The sequence below is a fragment of the Balaenoptera musculus genome, chromosome 8, assembly GCF_009873245.2.
Source record: "Balaenoptera musculus isolate JJ_BM4_2016_0621 chromosome 8, mBalMus1.pri.v3, whole genome shotgun sequence".
Taxonomy (NCBI): Eukaryota; Metazoa; Chordata; class Mammalia; order Artiodactyla; family Balaenopteridae; genus Balaenoptera; species Balaenoptera musculus.
In genome coordinates this window covers 104,001,411-104,023,479 of record NC_045792.1, presented here as the reverse complement: position 1 = coordinate 104,023,479, position 22,069 = coordinate 104,001,411, and the positions used below count along the sequence as shown (strand labels likewise).

Below are 22,069 nucleotides of genomic sequence, written 5' to 3'. Positions count from 1 at the left end.
CTAGAGTACTATCAGTCCTCCAACTTTGTTCTTCTGCTTCATTATTGTGTTGGCTATTCTGAGTCTTTTGCCTCGCCACATTAACTTTAGAATCAGTTTGCTGGTATCCACAAAACAACTTGCTGGGATTTTGACTGGGATTGCATTGAATTTATAGATCAAGTTGGGAAGGAGTGACATCTTGACAATATTGAATCTTTCTATGCACAAACATGGAATATCTCTCCATTTATTTAGTTCTTCTTTGTATTTTTCATCAGAGTTTTGTAGTTTTCCTCATATAAGTCTTGCACACATTTTGTTGGATTTACGACTAGGTATTTCAACTTTTTTGAGTGCTATTGTAAATGGAATTCTGTTTTAAATTTCAAATTCTACTTGTTCATTGCTGGAATATAGGAAAGCAATTGGCTTTTGCATATTAACTTTGCACCCTGCAAACTTGCTATAATTACTAATGAGTTCTAAGAGTTTTTGGTTGATTCTTTCAGATTTTCTACATAGACAATCATGTCATCTGAGAACAAAGACAGTATTATGTCTTCCTTCACAATCTGTATACCTGTTATTTCTTTTTCTTGTCTTGTTGCATTAGCTAGGACTTCCAGTACAATGTTGAAAAGTAGTGGTGAGAGGGGACATCCTTGTCTTATTCCTGATGTTAGTGGGAAAGTTTTTCACCACTAAATATAATGTTAGCTGTAAGATTTCTGGTTTTCTGACAGTTTTTATCATGAATGGGTGTTGGATTTTGCCAAATGCTTCTTCTGCATCTATTGATATGATCGTGTGATTTTTCTTCTCTAGCCTGTTGATGTGATGATTTACATTTATTAATTTCTGAATGTTGAACCAGATTGGCAGGATAAATCCTACTTGGTCGTGGTACATAATTCTTTTTATATGTTGTTGGATTCAATTTACTAACATTTTATTGAGGATTTTTGCATCTATGCTCATGAGATATATTGGTCTGTAGTTTTCTTTTCTTTCATTGTAATTTTTGTCTGATTTTGGTTTTAGGGTAATACTGGCCTCACAGAATGGCTTAGAAATTATTCCCTCTGCTTTTCTCTTCTGAAAGAGATTGTAGAGAATTGGTATGTTTAGTACCAATTAAGTTAGTACCACTAACTTAAATGTTTAGTAGTGAACCTATTTTGGCTTGATGTTTTCTGTTTTGGAAGGTTGTTTATTAATTATTGATTCCATTTCTTTAATAGATATAGGCCTATGTAGATTATCTATTTCTTCTTGTGTGAGTTTTGGCAGATTATGTCTTTCAAGGAATTGGTCCATTTCATATAGGTTATCAAATTTGTGGGCATAAAATTTTTCATAGTATTCCTTGATTATCATTTGAATGCCCATGGATCTGTAGTGATGTCCCTTCTTTCATTTCTGATATTAGCAGTTTGCGACCTCTCACTTTTTTTTCTTAGTTAGCCTGGTAGAGGTTTATCGATTGCTATGATCTGAATGTTTGTGTCCCTCCAAAATCAGTATGTTGAAACCTAACCTCCAAGGCCATGGTATTAGGAGACGGGGCCTTTGGGAGGAGATTAGATCATGAGGGCATAGCCCTCCTCATTGACATTAGTGCCCCTACAAAAGAGATCCCAGAGAGCCAGCTCAAATGATCCAGCATGTGAAAACACAATGAGAAGTCAGCAGTCTGCAACCCAGAAGAGGGCTTTCACCAGAACCCGACCATGCTGGTACCTGTCTTCCATTCTTTTTCTGCCTTCCGTGGTTTTAACTGAGCGTTTTAATGTGATTCCATTTTCTCTCCTTTCTTAGCATATCAGTTGTACTTCTTTTTCTATTTTTTTCAGTGGTTGAGTTTGCAATATACATTTACAACTAATTCAAGTCCACTTCATGGGCAGTTTGAGTACCTTATAATAACAAAATAATCCTAATTCTTGCCTCCCCTCCCTCATACCACTTCTGTCATTCATTTCACTTCTACATAAGCATACATAAGCATATACATACATGTACACATAAGCACACATAGTTGGATATGTTGCTGCTATTATTATTTTGGACAAACTGTTATCTCTGAGATCAATTAAGAATAAGAAAAATAAAAGTTTTTATTTTACCTTCACTTATTCCTTCTCCAATGCTTTTCCTTTTTTTACTGTATATCTGAGTTTCTGACCTATATCACTTTCCTTCTCTCTAAAGAACTTCTTTTAACATTTCCTGCAAAGCAGGTCTACTGGCAACACATTCCCTCAATTTTTGTTTGTCTGAGAAAGTCTTTATTTCCACTTCACTTTTGAAGGATAATTTCACAGGGTACAGAATTCTAGGTTGGTGGCTTTTTATCTCAACACTGTAAATATTTCAGTCCACTCGTCTTGCTTGCGTGATTTCTGAAAGGTCAGATGTAATTCTTATCTTTGTGCCTCTGTGGATAATTTTTCCTTCTGGGTTCTTTCAGGACTTTTTCTTTCTCTTTGATTTTCTGTAGTTTAAACATGATATGCCTACATGTAGGTTTTGTTTGTTTTTCTTTTTTGTTTTGCACTTACTATCCTACTTGGTGTTCTCTGAATTTCCTGGATCTGTGGTTTGGTATCTGACATCAATTTGGGTAAATTCTCAGTCATTATTATTTCAGATATTTCTTCTGTTTCTTTCTTTCTTCTTCTGGCTTTATCACTATATATATGTTACACTGCTTATAGTTGTCCCAGTTCTTAGATATCCTATTCTGTTTTCTTCAGTCTTTTTTCTCTTTGCTTTTCAGTTTCGGAGTTTCTATTGAGATACCCTCAAGCTCAGAGATTCTTTCCTCTGCTATGTCAAGTCTACTAATAAGCCCATCAAATGTGTCCTTCACTTCTATTAGTGTTTTTTTGATCTCTAGCACTTTTTGGATCTTTGTTGGAATTTCCATCTCCCTGCCTACATTGCCCATCTGTTCTTTTTTTTTTTAATTGAAATATAGTTAATTTACAATATTGTGTTAGTTTCAAGTATACAGCAAAGTGATTCAGATATATATATGTATATATCTATATGTATATATCTATATATGTATTCTTGTTCAGATTCTTTTCTATTATAGGTTATTACAAGATACTGAGTATAGTTCCCTGTGCTATACAATAGGTCCTTGTTGTTTACCTATTTTATATATAGTAGTGTATATATGTTAATCCCAAACTGCCCATCTGTTCTTGCATGCTGTTTACTTTATCCATTAGCACCCTTAGAATATTAGTCATAGTTGTTTTAATTCCTGGTCTGATAAGTCCAACATCCCTGCCATATCTGAGTCTGGTTCTGATACTTGCTCTGTCTCTTCAAGCTGTGTTTTTTGCCTTTAAGAATGTTTTGGAATTTTTTTCTTGATAGCCAGACATGATGTGCTAGGTAAAAGAAACTGTCATAAATAGGCCTTTATTAAGGTGATGGTAAGGTGTGGGGGCAGGGGAAGCATTCTAGAGTCCCATGATTAGGTCTCAGTCCTTTAGTGAGCCTTTGCTGCTGGACTATGAACTTCACATGTGCTTCTCAGTCCCATGTTCCCACCACTCCTCTTAGGTGGGATAGATGGTCAGAGCTATGGAGTTGGGTATTTCCCTTCTTCCAGATCAGTTAGGCTCTGATAAAACCCTAGCAGGTTTGGTTCTGGTTAAACAGTTTCTCCTGAGGGCAGACCATGTTAGGAAGAACTGAATGTTCTAGCATATTTCAAAAATGGTTCCTTTTCCTCTCCTCCTGTGAGGAGCATGAGGGACTTTTTCTCGGAAATTCATTATGAGAACCAGGTCAAGCTCCTGGAGGTAAAATCCCCCAAACTGTGGGCCCCCCTAATGACTGGGTCCCCTTGGAGTTTTTAACTCTTAGAATTGTCCACACTGAGCCTCCAGCAATTCATCAGTTACAGTTCAGGTTTTCCTACCCCAGCACTGGTTCTGTGGAGGTTTCTGCTCATGAATTTTTGCTCTGGTATGTTGTGATTCTCTGTACCTGCCTGTCTGTCTCTCCAATTTTGGGGGCAGCAGTTTGCCCTGTGACCTCACTTCTCTTAAGGATCTAAGAAGAGTTGTTGATTTTTCAATTTCTTCAGCTTTTTACTTGTTGTTAGAACAGATGGGCAACATCTAAGTTCCTTACACGCCAGACCAGACTGGGAGTCAAGGTTCTTTTTCTTTTTCTTCATTTAAGCCAACTTGAGGTGGGTTTCTGTTACTTACAAACAAAAGAATCCCACTGAAAATAATGAATACTTGGGTAGCACTTTTCCTTTAATAAGCACTTCCCCAGCTATTAGCTCTTTTAATGAGTAAATCAAGGCCTAGAGATGGGATGTGATTACTCAAAGTTCAAAAAAACGTAGAAGAAACAGCCTGGGCCTCAGCGCAGAGATAAGCAATCCAATCCCTTTATTTTACATATAGAAAGACAGACCATATCCTCATACATTCTTGGTGAAGCTTTTTCAGATGATGATTTAACAGCACCAATCAATTGCCAATGTACAGAGCCTTTGACCCAGCAATTCTACTTCTACAACTAGATCCTACTCACACATGTGCATAAGTATACTCATCGTGGTATTGTTTGTAAGAAGAGTAGAGAAAAACCTAAATGTCCATCAATAAAGATTAAATTGATTATAGTGTACATTGCTGTGGAATGCTTCACAGCCAATAAAAAAGAATGAGGTGGATTTATATGTACCCCATGTAAGTTCCCCAAGACATGGTGTTCAGTGAAAAAAGCAGAACTCATAAGAATACATAGAATGTGATCTCATATGTAAAAGAGAAAATAAGGAACTAATACATGTGCATATGTACATGTACAGGTATGCAATACAGACAGAGGACTGAAAAGGTTATATATCCCACCATCTTCAGTGGTTACCTCTGGGGAGGGCACTGAGAACAAATGATCTTTTTGTTTTGTTTTGTGTCTTTCTGCATTGCTGTAATGCATTAAGAATGCATTAATGTATTCCTTGGCCAACAGACCCACAGACAGACAAAAACAAGGGGACAGGTAGAACATTCTGCCCAGGGACACACAACACGGTAGAGGAAGATATGGTCTAGAACGCAGACCTCCTGATTCCTACACTGGACTCATTCCTCTACCGCCTCCGAATCTCCACGGCTGTTTCCTTTACTCCACAGCCCTTGTTATAATCACAGCAGCCACCACTTATCTGGCGTCAGGTCACTACAACCCTAAGAGGTACAGACTACCCTCATGCATATCTTGCAGATGAGAAGACTGAAGCTCCAGGAGGTGATGTCCCTGTGTTTGAAACCTTTCATCTAATGCAAAGAGACAGAAAGTCCTTTGTACCCCTGCTTCCTGGCCCCTCACACCCAGAAGCCACTCAGGAAATGCAGGTTGGCCTGAGAGAACTGACCTGATATTCCTCCTCGGTAAGGCCCTCAGCCAGGGCATGCTGGCGCAGCTGGTCGGGGTCCTGCGCACGGAAGAGGCGGCTGAGCAAGGCATAGATGTAGGGGGCCTCAGGGGAGGTCTGCAGCAGCACGGCCAGGCCTCCATACCAGGCAGCCCGTGACAGGTGGTGGGCATAGAGGCGCTCTGTGGGTAACAGCAGGCGGAAGGCCTCGCGGCAGTCCAGGCTAGACACGCCGATGTCATTGGGGAGGATGTACTGGGTGTCCGCCATGGGCCCTGCTGAGAACCATCACCATGATCACAGCCATCATTTATCGCACGCCAACTGCACACCTGACTCTGTACTCTCACAGTCTGATTTAATCCTCTCCAAAGTCCATGAGGAAGGGAATACCATTGTACCCATGCACCAGATATGCTAACTGAGGCTCAGAGACGGTTAGGTGACTCACCCAAGGAGATTACAAAATATTCTGGTAGGCAATGTTTGGCCCGTGGCCTCTCAAACTTAAAGATTGAATCCAACTGCCTAGTATTACAGTTGGGGAAACAGGTCCAGAGAGGCTAGAGCTTTGCCTAGTAACACAAGGGAGAGGTCAGAAGCAGAGATCTGCATCTCTGGACTCCCAGCCCCAGGCCTCACTCCTCCCCTCCTCCTTCTCTGACCTCCTAGCCTCCTCCTTCAGAATTACCCTGCAGGTTCTTCAGTTCTGCCCACCACTGTGTTCATAAGGACAAAGTCCCAGTTGGAAGACCCAGGTTCCAATCCTGGCTCAGCCCCAGACTCTTAATATCAAGTCAATTGTTTTACTTTTCTGCCCCTCCATTATGGCCTCTGTAAGATGAGATTGATAGTATCCCCAACCTCACCGGGTGGGTATGCAAATTAGATGAGGTCACGAGGTCACAAGGTCACTCCAATCGAATGGAATGTACCTACAGCAGTAAATGATTTTCCCTGAACTCTTCCCCTCGCACTGATCCCAGGATCTGTCCCACCCTCAGCCCTCTGCCTTTTCTTCGGTCCTCCGTCCTCCTGTCCTCTCCCTGTACTGGGCCAGGGGAGCTACCCTAGCTACAGAAGTTCAGAGTTGGGAGAAAACTCATTTTACAGTTAGGGAGATTGAGGCCAAGCAACTTACCGAAGGTCTCACTGCCCGGTTGGGATCCGGGTGTCTCCCAACCCAGAGTATACTCCACAAAGCCCTCTCTTACTAGGAATGAGTTTCCAACCTCCCCCGCCCCTCCCGATGCTGCTCCCCAACAGCACAATCCCCTGGGTTCTGAAAGGAGTGTTAACCCTTTGCTGCCTGGAGCATTCCTTGGCCTCAGGGCCGCGATGAATTTGGCAGGGGTACGGGATGGGGGGGCAGAAAGAGAATGATCTTGCGCTCGGCCCAGACTCGCCCTGTCCCCCGAGGGTGACACACTGTGACCCCGAAACCCGGGCGCCGCGCCTCACCTCACCTGCAGCAGCTGCTCCGATCGCAAACTCACTTCCTGCTTCCGGCTCCCCCCATTCATTGGGGCTCCGCGAACTCCGCCCCCACCAGCCAATTGCCGGGCCTCGGGGCCCGGACGGGCATCGCCTCCAGCCAATAGGCGCGCCGAGGCGAGCTTCGCCGGCATGCCGGCTCCCGGCCCCAGGCACCACGGGGTCGTTAGCAGAACTGCCCCTGCGGCCTTGGTCTTTTGTCGGCAGGTGGCGCCCGCGCGGGGGTCAGGAACCTCAGTGGCCTGGCCGGTGGCGGCCTAGTCCCGGCAGACGGGGCTGACAAGGGACCCCGAGTCCAGGCGGGGCGGCGTGGCTGTCACGGCCAGAGCACCAGGGATTCCACCCACACAGTCCTGACCTCCGCTCTCCTTTGGGGTTTTTCCCAGTCCCCCGACCTCAGTTTTGTATGGGGGAACCTGCACCGCGGGAGTGATGTCGTCCTTCCTCGATGGAGTCGAGGGCCAGGGGGCGGACTCTTCCGAGACTGCAAAACCCTTCGTGCAGGGAATCGAGGCTACAGGTGAGCGGGCTCCTGCCAGGGCTGACATGGTCCTACCGTGTGGGGGGCGCGGAGAAACGCCCCCAAGTGCTTCCCTGCACCGCTACCGACTCACCGTGGGCCTGATGGGGGGGCTGCAGCTGAGTATCTTCGAGCCTCAGTTTCCTCAGCACAAAGGGGCGAGGGTCCTGGCAGTTCCCCAGTGCTTGCCGGTTCCTGACGGATGAGAAAGCCGCCTGCGACCCCAAAAGGCTGTCCAGGGCAGAGCCGAGCCTTGGATGTCTGGAGAGACTCACAGGAGGATGGCCTGGGCAGGGAATGGCATGTGGAAGGGCCAAGCGCCCAGCCTGGGCGAAGTGGGGAACATGGTGAGGGTCCCAAGTCAGAGGTGGAGCAGAGCCAGGCCATCTACGGTCCAGTCAGGCCTCCCCTGCCTACTGGCTGTGTGTCCTTGAGTGGGACACTTTACCTCTCTGAGTCTTGGCTTCCTCAGCCAGAGAACCAGGCTAAAAATCGTCTTTACTCAGAGGGATGTTGTAGGCTTCAGTAAAGTGTTGACAGGGTAGTGCTGCCCCCTAGTGTTGTGCAGAGAGGGGTGGAGGAGAGGGGATACCCTCCTTGCCAGCCTTGGCCACACCTGTGTCTAGGCCCAGAGCAGCAGCTGCCCACCACTGGCACCAGTTTCTCATTCACAAAAAGTGCCCAAGGCCCTGCTTGGCACAGCGGTGCGAACTGTTGACTCTGATGGTGATTATCATTATAGGGAGGAACTCAATAAATTGGTCTATGTCCTTAGAAAATCACTCTTCTTCCCTGTGCCTCGATTTTCATTGTCTTTAACATGCGTGTAAAGTCTTCCTTGACTTGGGAGAGGTTGAAATGTACACAGATAAAGAAGGAAGTGCCGTGCATGGACACCAGTGGGCAGCTCAGGCCAAGGAAAGATCCCAGTACTCCTGGGAAACCCCCAACCAAGCTGCATTTTTATCTTCACAGCTAATATGAGCACTTCCTGAAGGTCTGTGCTAGCAGCTTGACATGGAGGATCCCATTTAATTCTTGCAAAAACCCTGAGATAGGATATCATTTTACCTATTGCACATATGGGGAAATGGAGGCTGATGGATTCATTGACTTCCCTGAGGCCACCCAGGAAGTCCTCAGGTGTCCCTGAACTGGGGTCTAGCCTTCCACCACAGTGTCCCCTCCACCTGTCCCAACACACACACACACACACACACACACACACACACACACATACACACAGTATCACATGCAGCAGTCCACTCCCTGGAGTCATGACCATCCCCAGCCTTGGCTCTTGCCCACAGGAATGAAGAAGGAGTAGGTGAGGAAGTAATATTAAGTACATACTATGTTACAGGTGTCCTCCACACATTCACAACCACCTGGCAACACAGGGACTGTTATTCCATTTAACAGCTAAGGAGACTGAGGCTCCAAGAGTTGGAAAGGGGTAGAGCTGAACCAAGACCAGGGCTGTCTGACCCCCTCCACCAACACCTCTGAGTTCTCCCTCGTGTGGCACCTGTGCCTTTTGCTTGCCTCTCCTCCTAGAGAGTCTGAGGTTCCCTGACAGAAATGGCATGGAAGTGTTCCCCCGTTTGGTTCTCAAAAGAGAAGACAGAACTGGAAAGAGTTGGATTCTTACTGCTCTGGCTGTGTGTGTGTGTGTGTGTGCGCGTAGGAGTTGCAATGCTCCCAAGCCCACCCCAGCATCCCCATCTGGGCTCCCCCTCTGTGACAGTGTGATGCTCTGGAAGCAAGAGTCTGATCCCATCCTCCTCTCACCACCAGCAAGTGCCCTCTCTCCTCTCAACAGTCCCAGGTCTGGTCTCTGTGGTTCCAGCCGGCCGTGTGGATTAGGGCAGGTCCCTCCCCTTGGAATCTGTACTCCCTAAGGCTCTGTTTTCCACTGGGGATGATGCCCAGGTCAGGCTGGTACTCAGAGCCTCTTCTTCAGATTTTTCTATTTCCAGAACCTCCATCTACCTGTCTTTCCAGCTTGTTTGCCCCAGAAAAGCTCTGGGGCAATCCCAGCAGCACCCCGAGCTTGCCTTGGCTCTCAGGAAGAGGTGACACTTAGCCAAGATGAATAGGGATCCAGTTCAGACTTGGCCTCTATGGCAACCAAAGCCCACCAGACCGCAGCCCAAGCCAGAGCACTTTCCTGGCCCAACATTCCCACCCCTCATTCCTCTTTTCTGCCTCCTCCACACCCACCTCATTGGTCGTCAAGCATCTTCCCTGCCACACCTTTGCCCATGCTGTTCCCCTTGCCTGGGTTGCCCTCCAGACCCCTCCCATCCCTGTCCAAGGAAAGCAGCCCAGTGTGATGGAGGAGAGGGCAGGCTCTGAGGCCAGGCAGGCAGCTGTGGATTCGAATCTGACTTGGCCACTTCCCAGCTGTGTGACTTGGAGCATGTGTTTTAATCTCCCTGTAAACAGAAATGGTAACACCTCCCTCCCTGGGTTACTGGGAGGATTAAATAACAAAACCTCTGAGAAGCAGAGCCTAGTGCCTGGTGAGTGCTCAATGAACATAGTTATTATTACCATTAGCACAGTGCGGGGCACACACAGTGCGGGGCACATAGTGGGCATTCGGTGATGGTAGCCCTTGTGTCACAGCCAACACTCTGGAACCACGAGTCCTCTCCCCACCCCCCAGCCCCCGCTCAACTCCTGACTGTCCAGAAATGAGGATCGGAGCTTTCACCCAGCACCTTCCCTGTCAGCATGGCGCCAACATCTCGTTCCAGCCACCTTTCTGCCCCCTGAAGCCCGTGCTCCAGCCACTCTGAACGTCTCACTCATTTCCCTGCATACTTGCACCTGAGCCTGTGCTCGGCCTCCCTTCTGCCTTAAGTACCCCCCGACTTCCTGTGGATCCTTCCTGCGGGGATTCCCAGCAGTCCAACGAGGCGGAGCCCTTATGCACTTCCTCAGTGAAGCCTCTCTCACTCCTCACTTTTCTACCCTCCGGTGAGACCAGCTTCACAGCCCCTGATGATTCTCTGATCCTAGCGCACAGGAAGCCATGCTGTCCTTCAGTAATTGGTCTGTCATCCACTAGACTGTGAACTCTGCCAGGCAGGGAACCAGGTCTGACTGTCTCTGTGTCCCCAGATCCCACTTGGCAAAGGAGTCCAGCCCACAGTGGGTATCCGCAGATGTCGGTCCCAGCCTGCCGCCCACCTGGCACTCCCTTAGGGGCTGGAGGCGTTGCACGCATGCAGGACACAAGGGATTTGTGAGGGCAGCTGAGCAGCAAGGTTTATAGAGGAACCCAGGGCAGCAGCAGGGTGATTATCTGGAACTGGGTTGGCAGGCTCAGGGCACAGCCAGCCTAAGCTGGGGGTCAGGGGCCCATGGCCCCTTCATTCCCCCAGGGGCACAGTGTAGGCGGCATGATGTGGGATGCCCCAGGAAGGGCCAGGGCATAGGGGTGAGCCTCCCTCCATCAGCCTGGGACAGAGCTGGTGCTGAGGCCCCATCATTCTGACCAAGGTAGGGGTCCCAGAGACCCCCCTTTGGAGCCAGAGTTAAGAGGGAAAGGGCACCACCCATCCAACGCGTCCATCTGGTGTGGCGATGTGCCAGCAGGTAGAGTCCCACATGCAGAGCTCCCTCTGGGCTGCAGGAGGTGGGGGACCTGGGTGGGCAGGCGGGCGCGGCAGCAGGGGGCCCCCAGGGAGCCTAGTCCAGCGGCCCCTGGAAAATGAGGCGGACACAGCCATGCTCGCCAGTGAGCCAGGCCCCGCAAAAGGGACAAGCAGCGTGGAAAGCGTGGGTGCCATGGGGCAGTGGCGTCTGAGCCCAGTAGCGGGCAGTCTTCTCAGAGCAGACGTGGCCACAGGGTGCGAAGGCGTGGCTGGGCGGCCCGGGGTCCAGGCAGAGGCCGGCCTCCTGGCCGAGCCACAGGGGCACGTAGGGCCCCACGAGGCGGCAGAGAGGACACTCGCGCTCCTGGGGGCCCCGCTCACGCCGGCAGCCCCAGCCGTGGTAGCCGTGGACATGGCCACAGCGGACATAGACCCAGGGCTGCTGCTTGTCGGGTGCCGTGCGGCCACGGGCCGGGCTGGGGAAGGCGAGGGTGCTGAGGCCCACGGGACACTGGGGCCGCGCCGCATTCGCCTCCTGCCTCTGGGCCTCCAGCTGCTTCAGCGTGGGCGCCCGCAGCAGCCCCGCCGGCGTGCGCCACAGCAGCGTGGCTCCACACAGGTCAATGAGGGAGCCGTCCTGCAGCACGTTGGACTCGTTTTCCACCTGCAAGGGCAGCAGAGGAGCCTTATTGCCCAAGAGGCTCCTGAACCCCCTGCCCCTGGGCCTCCATGACCCCAGTCAAGCCACCCATCCATCCCACTGAACCTCCCTAGAGAGAGCACTCTGGACCCGTGGGGCTGGCTGGGTCAGAGGAGGGGGTTGGACTGGGGCTGAGGAGGGGGGAGGGCTGGGGCAGAGGAGCAGAAAAGACTGAGAAGCCGCGTGGGAGGGGAGGCAAGTGGTCCCAGGCAGGCACCATTCCTTATACTCAGTGGAACGTGGGGCTTGGTCACCTCATCTGTCAAATCAGAAGGCCTGGACCAAAATGGGAGTTTTCTAAAACATTTTCCCAGGCTCTCCCCTAATGGCAGAGGCCAGAAACTCCTCTGTCCAAAACACTGGGGACTTAGCCCAAAGCAGGGGTCCTAAGGGCTGAGGTTAAAAGCAAGGACTCTAGCACTAGATCGTCTGGGTGTGAATGCTGGCCTCAGCATTTACTAACTCTGTGTCCCTGGTCAAGTAACTTATCCTCTCTGTGTCTTAATTTCCTTACCCTCAAGATGGATTTTACTTCCCTGTATAGCAAGTGGTTCTCATGAATCAATGTAAACACTTGGAATGGTGCCCAGAACATAGTAGGTGCTCAATAAGTGTGTCCTAGTGAAACGTTCAAAAGCATAATTTTAAAAAATAATGTTTCCCCAGATCTCCCAATAGAATTGATGCTCTGGAAAGATAAGCCATGCTTTCCCTCGAGGTTTGGAATCTCCTTGCCCGAGGTGCTCATACCTGGGAAAAGCTCTGCGTGGCCCATTTGAGGATCTTCGCCACATGACATTGGGCAAGCCCCTATGTCTCTCTAGGACTCTCCCAGCTCCTAACATTAGTTCTCTGATCTGTACCACATGGAGCGTTCACTGTCACCTGTGTCAGAACTACTCCAAGGCCCCTTCTTGCTGGGAGAGAATAAAGCTAAACCCGTGCGAACGTGACAGACATGTTACAAACTGCCAACACTTCAGGCTACAAACTGCTCACACACAGGCCAAGTGTCACCCTCATAGGAGGGTGTGAATTTTTCAGCTGCTGGCATCCTCAAAGCCACTTGGTACTGCACGGTGTGTTGGTGTGGGTGCCACTTCACATCACCCTAGGGACCTCCGGCAGTATGTGGGCTACACTTGGAGATGCTGGTCTGGTTCCCTCTGTGGTGCAAGTGGCACGTGTCCCCAGATGGACCCTGTTGGGGATCCCTTGTGCTGCAGGACTGGAGATCATCTGTCCTGGCTTGAGAAGGGGGAAGGGGAGATTGGGAGGACCCAGGAAGGATGAGGGGGTGGGGAGGAGGGTGGACAGGCCACCTACCAGCTTCCCCCGCTGCTGTGCCGAGCGGCTGTCCCTCAGAGTATATACATTCCCACAGACCGAGATCTCCCGCCAGACACCCGGGGCCGAGTCCTCAGAGAAGCCGCCTGCTGGGTGCATCACCAGGACCCCGTTGGTGGTTAAGCCGTCCATCAGGCCGTCAGGGGTCCGCCATTTGGCTGCCCGCTCCTGGGACCACACGTGGGATCAGATCACATCCCCGAGTGGCCCCCAGCAGGCTGCGAGCCAGGAGTGCTGCCCCTCTACCCTCGAGCTCAGAGGTGGCCCGGAGAGGACTAGAATTGGCGCTGCATGACCTTGGGCGTCACCTGACCTCTCTGAGCCTCGCTTTGCTCATTTGTTAAGTGGGGTTGCTAATCCCTGCATAGGTCATGGTTATGATTACTGCAGGCTGGTCCATCACCCCAGGATGCTGCCCCTCCCCAGCCTACCCCTCGGCTCACTGTCAGATGTAGTGCTGGTCCCTGCCCGGGGGGCTCACTCACTCCAAGGAAGATGTTGCTGGAGGCATCGAAGCCAGCGGCATAGATGCGGGAGGTATAGGGCGGCCGGCGGTCACAAAGGATGCGGCAGGCATAGCGGGAGATGGTGCTCTGGGCAGAGGGGCCCTCGGCAGCCCCTCCTCCAGGGGACGTGTCTGTTACCACAAAGTCGATCATGTTCTCCGTGGAGCGGCCAATCTGTGAGGGAGGGGAGGGCAGGCACAGGAATGCCGTGTGCACAGGTCAATCCTGCGGGCTTCCCATCCCAGGGTTCCCAGCAGCTGCTCTGTGTGCAGGGTCACCAAACAAGGAGGGGACAGCACCATCCCAGCTCCCTGGGGGTCCCCACATCCAATCACTGGTGTCTGTGTTTCTCCTTCTCTGTCTTCCCCCCAGTTCCTGGAAGCACCCCACTCAATTAAAAACTAGCTGATTTGCGGAGAGAACAGTGAACGGGTAACTGACACCCATAGTCTGGGAATGTTCAAATGTTAGTAGAAAATAGTGAATTTTTGATAAATATTTACTATATATCATGTTAAGCATTTCGTGTGCAATATCTCAGTTAATCTTCCCAACGATGCCCTGGGGTGGGACTATAATGGGCCCCACTTTACAGATGAGGAAACCGAGGCCCAGAGAGGTTAAGCGACTCTTGCCCAAAGTCATCCAGCTACTAACTGACAGAGCTGGGAGCAGAAGCCAGGCAGTACGACTCTCACAACACACTCTGAACTCCTAAACTGTATGCCTCCCGCAGGTGGGACTCCAGGCTTGGGTTTGAATCTTGATCCAGCCACTGACTTCCTGTGTGACTTGGAAGTCAACAGCCCTCACTGGGGTATCCTGCTTCCTCCTCTGAAGAGTGGTCCACTGCACTGAGGACACAAAGTACCTGCCCCGTGGCCACGAGCCACCCCCTGGAACACCTGCAGAGCTGAGCGTCCAGGCCTGGTGGTCCAGTGGCCAAGGCTTGTGGAGGCGCCCGAGCATACCTGGAACATGTCTGTGTCACTGTCATGTGTGTACTCGACTATGACCGAGTGGCTCCGGGACAGTGTGTACGAGATGCTGTGCTGGCCACGGTTGCTCAGTGCCTGGTGACAGAAAGGAGAAGTCACTTTCCCAGGCATGTGGCCAGGAGAAGGGTGAGCCTCTAAGCCAGAAGCTGGAGCCCAAGGCCCAGTGGCCACTCCTAGGGAAGGGGCAGTTCCACCCTCTGCAGAGGGTGTATTGTGCAGCTGGCACTTTACACACGTTACCTTATTTGATCCCTAAAGCCACCCGAGGGAGGCATGGTTATCATTCCTGTTTTACAGTTGAGGGAACTGCAGCTCCCAGAGGAGAAGAAACTGGCCTAAGGTCTAACAGCTGGAAACAGCAGAGCCCGAATTCTAACCCAAACCCTCTGCAGCCAAAGGCCTTTCCTTTGTCATTGCTGTGTGACTGTCACATCCCCTCTCTGAGCCTTGGCCGCCTCTAAAATGATGCTGACCACTTCCATCCAATGGATGGGGTCTGGTGGTCAAGGAAATACTTTGCAGACTGTAACACATGGCAAGGGATCTCCCACCAGCACCATTTCTCTGGGGCAGTGAGTGAAGACACAGTGGGCTCCCCTGCTCCAGCGGGGCTGTGGGCAGGTAGGACTGGGAAGACCAGCACCCAGGACTGCTAGGACAAGCTGCTTGCCTTGGACACAAGCGGTGTGGAGATGTGGTGCATGACGTCCGGCTTCACTCCGTTGGCGTGTGGCCGGCGGCTCAGTGCCAGGCGGCTTCGGCGGCGGCCCTTGTCCCCACTTGCCAGACACCCATTGTAGCTGTGGATGTGAGGGTTAAGAAGAAAGGGTTGCAGGGAGAGAGAGAGAAAGTGAGCCCCTGAGAGACTAGGAGGAACTGCCAACTTCTGGGCAGATCCTACCTTAATAGACAAGCCCTAGAACCACGCACAACTAGAAGACCCTGCTGTATCAAACTGGGGCCTTCGGGGAGTGGGGTGGGGGGTCAGAATATCCTCAAAAGGCCTTGCATCCAATTAACCAGGGTCTTCTGGACTCTTGAACCATGCCTGGCCAGGTGCCAGGTGCTGGCATGGTATAGCGACACACCACGGTCAGTTCTGTGCCCTAAGTTTTTCAAGGAACCTGGGTGCCACCTGCCATGATCCAGGCACAAGCCAAGTATGCCCCAGGCCCAGAGACAGGAGAAGGGAGTTCTGGCCCCAGGATCAGGTTTCTAAGAGAGGGGACACCCATACTGGGCCTGGAAGAACTAGAAAGGATTCACCTTTAGCAAACTGTCATTAATTATATCACAAGTACTACCGGAAACCAGAATGAAAGAAAACAACAGACCCACAATGCCACTACCTCCATATCGCCACACACATCAAATTTCTACCTTCCTTTCCAGCTCTTGTCCAGAGGGAATGATTGTGGAAGGCAAAGATGGAGTGAGTCATAACCTTGATCGCTGCCATGTACCGGAGCCTCCCGTGTTCCTGGTGTTTCACATTATTAATTACCTAATGGAACGTGTGCAGCGTCCTGCCAGGCAAGTATCTTTCTTCTCATTTTACGAATGAGGAAAACAGGCTCAGGGAGATAAAATGGCTTGCCTGAGGTCCCAGGCTAGTCAATGGGAAAAGTCTAGATTTGAACTCGGGTCTGTCTGACTCCAGCCTCTTCTGCAGAAGACTTTCTGTAGGGAGGGCTCACCCTGAGCAAAGGTCCTGAGGCTGGAAGGGTTTGGTGAGATCAGAGAGTGATGACCTGGGTGGTAAAGTGCAGCAGGGGAAAATGAACTTGGTGGGAGGGCCCTGAACACCAGGCTGAGGATTCCAGACTTTATTCCATAAGCAGTGGGGAGCCATGGAAGGTTTGGTGGCAAGGAGTGAAAAGGATGAATAGCTGGCAAATACAGCCGAGGACCACTTGAATCAGAATCTTCCCCGGCCCCACACATGGAGATTCTGATTCTGTAGGTTTGGGATGGGCCTGTTAATGGGTATTTTCCAATGTGCTCGCCAGGTGGCTCTGATGTCCAGCCAGTGTGGGGCTTCACTGCCCTGCAGAGAACAAATGGCAGTCAAGAGGGCCTGTCCCCTTAGGTCTGAGCTCTCCCTCATCAGTGGCCTCACCCTCAGCTGCAATGCCAGCTCTTCCTTTGGGACATCGAGCAGCTACTTTTTTTTTTTTTTTTTGGAAAGTGTGGAGTCCAAACCACTGGACCACCAGGGAATTCCGAAGCAGCTGCTTTTCAAATGCAAGCACCCCTGAGAGGGGCATCACTTTTGCCCTCGTAAGCTCTTCCCACATATGGGGGGTGGGACAGTTCAGGACACAGGCTGGGGCCTCAGACGGGCCTGGCTTAAATTCTGGCTTTTCCGCTTATCATATGACCTCTGTAAAATGGGGCTAATTTATCAGGACCTACCTCACAGGTTCATTGTGAGAACTAAAGGAGATAAAGCATTTTAAAATGCTTGGCACAGAGTTTGGCATATATATAGCAAGCCCTTGGTAATGTTAGCTATTATTATTATTATTACTGAAAAAAAAAGTACATGGCATATACATGTCAACAAACAGTAGCCATTATTATTTCTAAATAATCATCACAGTGATAACATAGCTTATCAGATACTTTCTTCGGGGTAGAGAGAGAGGCCAAAAGGAGGTACAGACCAGGGAGGAAGGAGAGGAATCTGTGCCTGGGGCAAGAGCTAGGTGGGTGGTGCAGAGATCCTGGTCAGGTGAAGACCAGGAAGGGATGAGCTCTACTCAGCCACCAACTCATGTCTCTTCCTCTCTCCTGGCCTCAGTTTCCTCATCTGTAGCGTGAGGGTCAGCTGTAGCTTAGCAAAAGTTCACTAGACCTAGAGTAAAAAGCCCTGGGTCCAAATCCCAGCCCTGCCACTTACCAGCTGTGTGCCCTTGGGCCAGTCACTTCCCCTCTCTGAGCCTCGGTTTCCTCACCTCCTTCCTCACAGCATCTTTGTGAAGATTGAAATGAAATAACGTCCATGAAAGGGCTCGGCACAGGCCTGCCTCCCAGAACACTTGGTGCGTGCCAGGCACTGTCCTACATGCTTTACAGAAATCACCTCATTCATTCCTTCCGACAACCCTCTGAGGTATTATTATTAGCATTCCTATTGGGAAATGGGAAAACAGAGGCACAGGGAAGTAAAGCAACTTGCAGAGGCAGGATTTGAACTAAGCAGTTTTGCTGGAGAAGCAGAGTTCTTCACCTCAGACTACACACACTAGGTGCTTTATGAAAGGCAGCTGGTGTTACTTTCTTCTGCTCAGAAACGTGGGTGGGCAGTTAGAGTTGTCTCAGTAATTTATGAAAAATGGGAAGATAAAATAACAATTATGAATTGAGGTGGGCTTGGTCAACTTTGTCTCTCAGCTGGGAAGGTGAGGAGGGACAAACAGCAGAAGGCCCTAAGTGGGGAGAGCCGGGGCCCTTGGTCTGGCTGTCCTGTGGGGTGCCTGGTGCCCCACCCCACCTGGACCAGGGAGGCTCACCCCAGAACGATGAGTTCACCATACTTGATGGGCTCCTCCCCTGGCTGTGCATCTTCACCGGGAGAAGAGAGGACACAAGAGCCCTGGTTCTCCAGGTGCTGGAGGTCTGAGGTTCGGGGGGAGCCCACTTCAGGGTTTCCTTCCAACACCATTCTGGGCAGAGTGGGAGAGGAGAAAAAGAGCTTTGCAGCCTCCCACCCCAGCTCCCTCAATGCCAGCTCCAGCCTGCTGCAGGCCACCTAGGCTAACAACAGAGTGACCTTTCACCCACTCTGTTGCTATGGCAACCACTTCACTTCTGCCTCCCCTAAACTGACAGGGTTGCTGGGATACCAGGGAAGGGAGATGGATGGGATGGAACCAAGAGGGTGGGGCTGCACAGAGGGTCAGAATATTTGGCAGGGGCAGAGGGATGGACCAACTTGGGGCGGCCAGAAGCTTCTTTTTGGCCAGGACCTCAGTCTGGGATGTGCTTGGAAGAAAGTCACCCCAGGAGTTGGGGGCCCTTACTGCTCATCCTTCACTCAGTTCCTGGGTTTGGCTCTCAGCGCCGGGACCCCTGAGTAACACTTCTGTCAGGTTTTTGGAATCTACCTGTCCATCTTAATCTTTCTTCCCCTTTGCTGGTCTAGGCCTCTGTCTGTCTGTCTGTTTTCTCAGTGACTCTCTGTCCCCGCCGCTGTCCTTTTCGCCATCTCTCTACCCACGCTCCTCCCCGTCTCCGCCTGTCTGGCCACCTCTACCTCCCCATCCACCTGCCCCAGTCTCCCCATCTTGTCCTCGCCCTGCGGGCAGGCCTCTGGACCCCTCCCTGGCGCACCCCCCTCCCTCCCTCAGGTGTCAGTCTGCAGTCCCCGGGCCGCCCGGGTCTCTGGAGGCCTGTGGGGGCGGCGCTCCCCCCTCCCGCTCGGGCTGCAGCAGAGCCAGTCCCCGCAGGAAGCCTGTTTGGAAAACATCCCAGCGCAGTAGGTACTGCGCCGGGGCAGGCCGGCGCCCCGCGCCCGGGGCAGGCACAATGACAGCCCAGCGCATACGCAGATACATACCCGGCGGCCCCTCCACACAAACACGCGAGCTCACACACACAGTCCAGCACAACCCGAGCCCCGCGGGCAGTGCCCGGACGGGCGCAGAGCCCACCCTCGACCCGCGACAGCAGGCGCGATCGCGCAAAGAGCCACAGGCGCCCGCCCTCAGACCAAGTACCCCTGACACCCAGACACTCAAACACGCCCCCAGCGTCCGCTGGGGCCCGCCCGGCGAAGCCCCCGCCCACTCCGCCCCGGCGGCCTCACCTGGCCGCGCTCCGGCCCCCGCTCGGCGCCGCTCCCTCGGCGCCTCGCTCCTGCTCGGCCCTGGGGCTGCTGCGGCGGGATGGGCCCGGCCCGCGGCGGCTCCGCGCTGCCTCGTCACGGAGACACCCGGAGCCGGGGGAGGGGTACGGGGGCCAACAGCCACGCTCCGCCCCCTGTGCTTATGCCCCGCCCCGTGGAAGCCCCCGCCCCCACTCAAGACCCCGCCTCTTGCGGCGAAGCTCTTCCCCAGTCGGCGGAGCCCCGCCCTTTCTCAAGAGACCACGCCCCTTATAGGGCCCCGCCTTCAGGCCCTTGGAAGCCCCGCCCACCACTCTATTTTGGGAACGCCCCCGCCCAACTTCGCCAGCTCCGGGACTCTCAGGTAGTCTACGAGACCCCTCCCCCAGTTCGGGCTCCCCTGACCCCGCCCTCATTTCTGGGGACTCCCGGGTTCTCCTTGAGACCCTGGCGCCCCCTCCCCCACCGCGGTCTGGGACTTTCCCACTGGGCTGGAGGCCCCTTTCCCCACCTTAGGCCAGGGACTCTCCACCTCCTGCCCGAGAACTCGCCTCCCAGATGGGGAAGCCGCGGAATTAGAGGAGAGAGGCAGGGGCGGGAAGGAGATAGAAGGAAAATACTAGAGGAGGCGGAGGAGGGGGTGTGCGTCAGCAGGAAGGCAGAGGAAAGCCGCCGCGTTTGACTCCAGTCGCAGACCTGCCTTCCCCCCACAAGCTCGGTTGCTTTCTCGCTGTGCAACCTCCGGCTGACTCTGGGCCCCCCAGGTGTCTAGGAACACCTCCCTCTCTCCCGCCAGCTTACACACACCACCTGAGATGCCGCAAAGGGGATGGGAACATTTTGGGGTTTGCAGTCCCCTCCGGTCCTGGGCTTGCAAGAGATTTCGTCTGTCAGTCTGTGCCAGGTGCTATGTGCTGTGCTTTGAACAAAATAAGCCCTTTAATTCTTGGGAGACAGGCACTATAATCACCCATTTTACAGATGAGAAAACAGAGATTTAGGAACCTGACTTGGTCGTGGTTATTTTCCTAGAAAGGGCCCAAGAGTGGATCTCAGCTATGTGACTCCAAAGTCTGGACTCCTAACTTCTATACCTTCTTGTTATGACTTGGGAAGGCTGGACAGCACTCAGAGGTGCAGAGCCAGAGAGACCCAGAGATGCATCAGATAAGATCCCTAGAGCTCATTATCTCTTGGTCTGTTTGGGACTACAACCAAGAGCTGGGGGAAGCCCAGAGGGTGGACCTTTAATTTGCATCTTTGGAGTGCATGTTTTATTGAGGAAATCAAGGAAGGCTGCACAGAGGAGGCCACCTTTGGCCCCAATCAAGAAGGATAAGTGAAAGTTTGCCCACACATTCCTGAGAGGGGACACACTTCCCCTCCGTCTCCCCAACTTGTTGCTTATGAAGCTGCCAGTCTCCACGACTCCTCCTGGGCCCCACCACATCCACACACACCACTAACTCTGCCACCTAAAAATAGTCCAAGATACCAACTGCTTTGCCAACTGTTCTGGGGCCCCAGCAGCCAGATGAAACAAGAAAGCAGCTGACAGCACACCCTTTGAGGACAAAATCACTCATTAATCAAAGAGAAACTCCCTGAGAGGCCACCACAGGGCAGGCTGGACTGCTGAGCTGCCGGCAGCAGGGCATACAAATCCTGCACCACAGGGTAGCTTCCATCCCTGACTGCCTACAGTATGCCCACCTGCATGCCAGGTATGCACAGCCATAATAGGACACAGGGACACTGGGACAGTCTTACTCCCCTTTGCACTCCCAGCTTCCAGCACATTTTCTGCCAGAGCAGGCCCTCTGTGAACATGTACTGAATTACTATTAGAATTCCCAGTTTACAGATGAGAAAAGTGAGGCTGGAGGTGGGGGGCAGCCAGGTTACACAGCCAGGCAAGTATGGAACTGACGTTTGACCAGAGCCCCCGTGCTACGACCTGACACCAGACTGCAGGAAGGGCTAAGAGAGGTTGCAAGTCTTTGTCCCAGGAGGCAGAGATTTCTCCTGTGGTAGAGCACTGGGCTTAGAGCTGCATGGTGGGTACAGTCAGACCAGGAGGGACCTCTGGGAGCATGTGATGAGCCTGATTGAAGCATTGCATTGTCCAGGTCAGGGAGAGGAAGGGTGAGTTGGAACACCACCAACAGACACAGATTCTCAAGTCCCAGCCTTGGCTTCTGGCTCTAAGGCCCATGCTCTGTCCTAAGAACTCCAGCTTCGGAACTTCCCTTGTGGTCCAGTGGCAAAGGCTCCGTGCTCCCAATGCAGGGGGGCCTGGGTTTGATCCCTGGTCAGGGAACCAGATCCCACATGCCGCAACTAAAAGATCCTGCGTGCTGCAACTAAGACCCGGTGCAGCCAAATAAATAAATAAATATTAAAAAAAAAAAAAAGAACTCCAGCTTCTTAATCTCTCTAGGCGTCACTTCCTGTATTTATAAAATGGGAATAATAATAGTACCTTCCTGAAGTGGGATAAAAATGTGCAGTATTGTTTTGAAAACCTTTTTGTTCAGCCCTTCCCTTCTCTCTTCAATCTAGATCTTGACCCTATTGCTTCTTTTTTTTGGCTGCGTTGGGTCTTAGGCGAGCGGGGGCTAATCTTTGCTGCGGTGTGCGGGCTTCTCATTGTGGTGGCTTCTCTTGTTG

At 51.7% G+C, this 22,069-nt stretch overlaps 2 protein-coding genes across 15 annotated transcripts in view; both read right to left on the bottom strand.

Moving 5' to 3' along the window:
- DPP3 (dipeptidyl peptidase 3) overlaps nt 1-7,159 on the bottom strand; it is a 33,180-nt gene extending 26,021 nt beyond the window's left edge. For 3 of the 9 annotated variants that reach the window (XM_036859301.1, XM_036859305.1, XM_036859306.1), the window contains exons 1-2: nt 6,868-6,999; nt 5,402-5,676 (exon numbers count right to left, since the gene is read on the bottom strand). In XM_036859301.1, coding sequence (XP_036715196.1) covers nt 5,402-5,671 — 270 coding nt within the window. In that variant the 5' untranslated portion in view covers nt 5,672-5,676; nt 6,868-6,999. Of the gene's footprint in view, nt 1-5,401; nt 5,680-6,862 lie in introns of all 9 variants that reach the window. The other 6 variants (XM_036859298.1, XM_036859300.1, XM_036859299.1 and 3 more) reach the window with 5 other exon arrangements.
- Nucleotides 7,160-9,915: 2,756 nt separating this feature from the next.
- Nucleotides 9,916-19,523, bottom strand: PELI3 (pellino E3 ubiquitin protein ligase family member 3). 6 transcript variants are annotated; one of them, XM_036859311.1, is made up of 8 exons: nt 19,133-19,228; nt 18,087-18,239; nt 17,474-17,545; nt 15,242-15,371; nt 14,545-14,646; nt 13,553-13,747; nt 13,047-13,235; nt 9,920-11,684 (listed from the first exon to the last, which is right to left on the bottom strand). In XM_036859311.1, the coding sequence occupies exons 2-8, from the start codon at nt 18,236-18,238 to the stop codon at nt 11,115-11,117; spliced, it is 1,410 nt and encodes a 469-aa protein (XP_036715206.1). In that variant the 5' UTR covers nt 18,239; nt 19,133-19,228; the 3' UTR covers nt 9,920-11,114. The 6 variants fall into 6 exon arrangements, with proteins under 6 accessions (XP_036715209.1, XP_036715208.1, XP_036715206.1 ...); XM_036859310.1 differs by lacking the exon at nt 19,133-19,228 and adding an exon at nt 19,382-19,523 and having other exon boundaries at nt 10,674-11,684; XM_036859314.1 differs by lacking the exons at nt 13,047-13,235; nt 19,133-19,228 and adding an exon at nt 19,382-19,523 and having other exon boundaries at nt 9,916-11,684.
- Nucleotides 19,524-22,069: the final 2,546 nt, after the last annotated feature.

Coding starts and splice junctions, on each gene's coding strand:
- PELI3 (XM_036859310.1), bottom strand. CDS start 18,238: ATGGTGTTGGAAGGAAACCCTGAAGTGGGCTCCCCCCGAACCTCAGAC. Junction 17,546..18,086: donor GGTGAACTCATCGTTCTGGG/GTGAGCCTCCCT, acceptor ATCTTCACAAAG/ATGCTGTGAGGAAGGAGGTG. Junction 15,372..17,473: donor GGCCCAAGGGCACACAGCTG/GTAAGTGGCAGG, acceptor TCACATCCACAG/CTACAATGGGTGTCTGGCAA.